At 42.6% G+C, this 2298-nt stretch overlaps 1 protein-coding gene across 1 annotated transcript; it reads left to right on the plus strand.

Annotated features, from left to right (window-relative positions):
- The first annotated feature begins 508 nt into the window (after positions 1 to 508).
- Positions 509 to 1123, plus strand: LOC122647376 (21 kDa seed protein-like). The gene has a single exon (XM_043840817.1). The coding sequence runs from the start codon at positions 509 to 511 to the stop codon at positions 1121 to 1123; it is 615 nt and encodes a 204-aa protein (XP_043696752.1).
- The last annotated feature ends 1175 nt before the right edge of the window (positions 1124 to 2298 follow it).

Raw genomic sequence — 2298 nt, forward strand, 5'->3', positions numbered from 1 at the left:
TTTAAAATAGATTTGAAACCTGCTTACCTTTTAATTTCCGTTAATTTTCCCTAATAATAACAGCAGGAGTGGTTATCGTTCGGACATTGAATTGAATCTTCCCAATCCCAATCACTTCGCTCAAACACGCATTGATGAGGCAATCTTCAACAAGTGTCCCCAAGATCCATTGAAATGGGAGAAATTATATCCAACCTTGTTACGCTCATCACCCTATAAATTGGCCGAAGCATAACCTTCCCTTCCATGACCTCACTTCTCATTTTCAGTAATACTCGCATTCCATCAACGCAGTTTGTTTAATTTGAAAGAAGTATCATTTTCCATTCCCTCCCTGGACAACAATCTAAGATCGATCATCATGTGGAACAGAGCTCTCCTCCTTTTGGGGTTGTCGATTTTGTCCTTCGTTCAGGTCATTGATGGCTTCTCTCATCATCACCACCACCACCAACTCAACCATCAATCCGCAGTGCATGATACCGACGGCAATGAGCTCCAAGCAGGGATGTCGTACTACATTGTCTCTGCTATCAGGGGAGGCGGCGGCGGAGGTGTTTCGCCAGGAAGGAGAGAGAGCTCCACCGGTCAAAGTCACACGGCCCACATCCCAACAGTGAAACAGAGCTCCTACGACAGGAACATGGGTACCCCAGTGATGTTCTCTCCAGCATCCTCAGAACACCCAGAATTGGAATTGCCGTCTCCAGAAGAAGAGGGAACGATGATAATTCGGGAATCGATGGACATGAACATTTGCTTTTCTGGAATGGACAATAGAGCGTGGCAGGTGGAAGAAAGGAGGGAGCAATCCTCAGGGTGGTGGTCGTCTTCGTCGAAGAATTCGAGTTTGAGGTATGTGACGGTGAAGGGGAAGCCAGGGCATCCAGGGAAGTCGACAGTGAGGAACTGGTTCAGAATCGAGAGGATAAGCGAGGGTAGCCCTGTATATAGAATCGTCTACTGCCCCAACGTGTGCGAGTCTTGCCATGTGTTGTGCGGAAGGGTTGGAATCACCAAGGAGAATGGCGAGCGATGGCTATCGGTTTCAGAGCACAGAGAATTCCCTTTTGTCTTCGTCAGAGCTAGGCAGTCCCACGACAACAACAGCAAGGATGAATAGAGAAAGAACGAAAGAAAACAAGAAAGCAGAGTTGAATGGAATAAGAGAAGAAAGAGTCTAGCTATGGCGCTGGCTGAGCGGCAATAATAGTAGAAGGAATGAGTAAAGCAATCCAAAAGATCTTCTAATTCTCCAACCATACAATCCCTGCAAAAGAAAAAAGTTACAATAAAAGTTCTGTCCGAAGCAACATTAGTTAATCAGTCGCCTTTGATTATTCTATCCAATATCAATCAATTTTGATCTCTCTCTCTCTCTCTCTCTCTCTCTCTCTCTCTGCTTGCAGTTCCAATTTCTTACTTTTCAATAGTTTTTTGAACCCTTTATATTTTCAGGTGGTAAACTTTAGGGTAAAAAGATCATTGCTTGGTAGCGTGGTCCTTGCACTAGTATGAGGGCAATGAGAGTGCATAGGGGCATCAATATGGATGAGATTATTTTATTTCATTGGAGGTGGGTTGGTAATTCACACACTCTTGTGTCTAAGCACAAGGACTTGGTAGCGTGGCCCCTACACTAGTATGAGGGCAATGAGAGTGCATAGGGGCATCAATATGGATGAGATTATTTTATTTCATTGGAGGTGGGTCGGTAATTCACACACTCGTGTCTAAGCACAAGGACCACAAGACTTCACAACATTCTTTTTCCCTATTTAGAATTAGGAAAATAACTTTAAGAAGAGGGTTCTCTCACCAAGCAAAATCGGGGACCACACCAAAGATGTGGGATAAAATGATATCGTATGTAGGAACTCAAAACCACCAAAACATGGTCGAAACCATAGGAACCCGGTCAAATCCAGGGATTTTATAAAATCCCCCTTCAACTCATCTCGAAAACCTACGAAACCGAGTTAATTCGATGGTTTCGACAGGTTTCGTCAAATTTTTCTTCCATGAGAGAAAGAGAGCAAGGTCATTTCTTATGAGGAGGAGAAAAATAGATAGAATGGCTTTAATATAATAATTTTAATAGGTAGAATATGTATTATCAAAAAAATACGTAAAAGTATGCAATGTGGGAATGCGTAACATGGATGAAGATGTATAATGTGCATTTTGACCATGACAACTATCATTGTGACTATTGAATTCACTTTAGCATGAAATTCGATTGGTAATAAAAGAATGTAGGCAGTAGTGCACTACTTGTGGGACTTGGATCCTGTCAAT

The sequence above is a fragment of the Telopea speciosissima genome, chromosome 1, assembly GCF_018873765.1.
Source record: "Telopea speciosissima isolate NSW1024214 ecotype Mountain lineage chromosome 1, Tspe_v1, whole genome shotgun sequence".
In the NCBI taxonomy this organism is placed as follows: Eukaryota; Viridiplantae; Streptophyta; class Magnoliopsida; order Proteales; family Proteaceae; genus Telopea; species Telopea speciosissima.

Bases quoted from the DNA above. Each gene is read 5' to 3' on its own strand.
- LOC122647376 (XM_043840817.1), top strand. From the start codon at position 509: ATGTCGTACTACATTGTCTCTGCTATCAGGGGAGGCGGCGGCGGAGGT.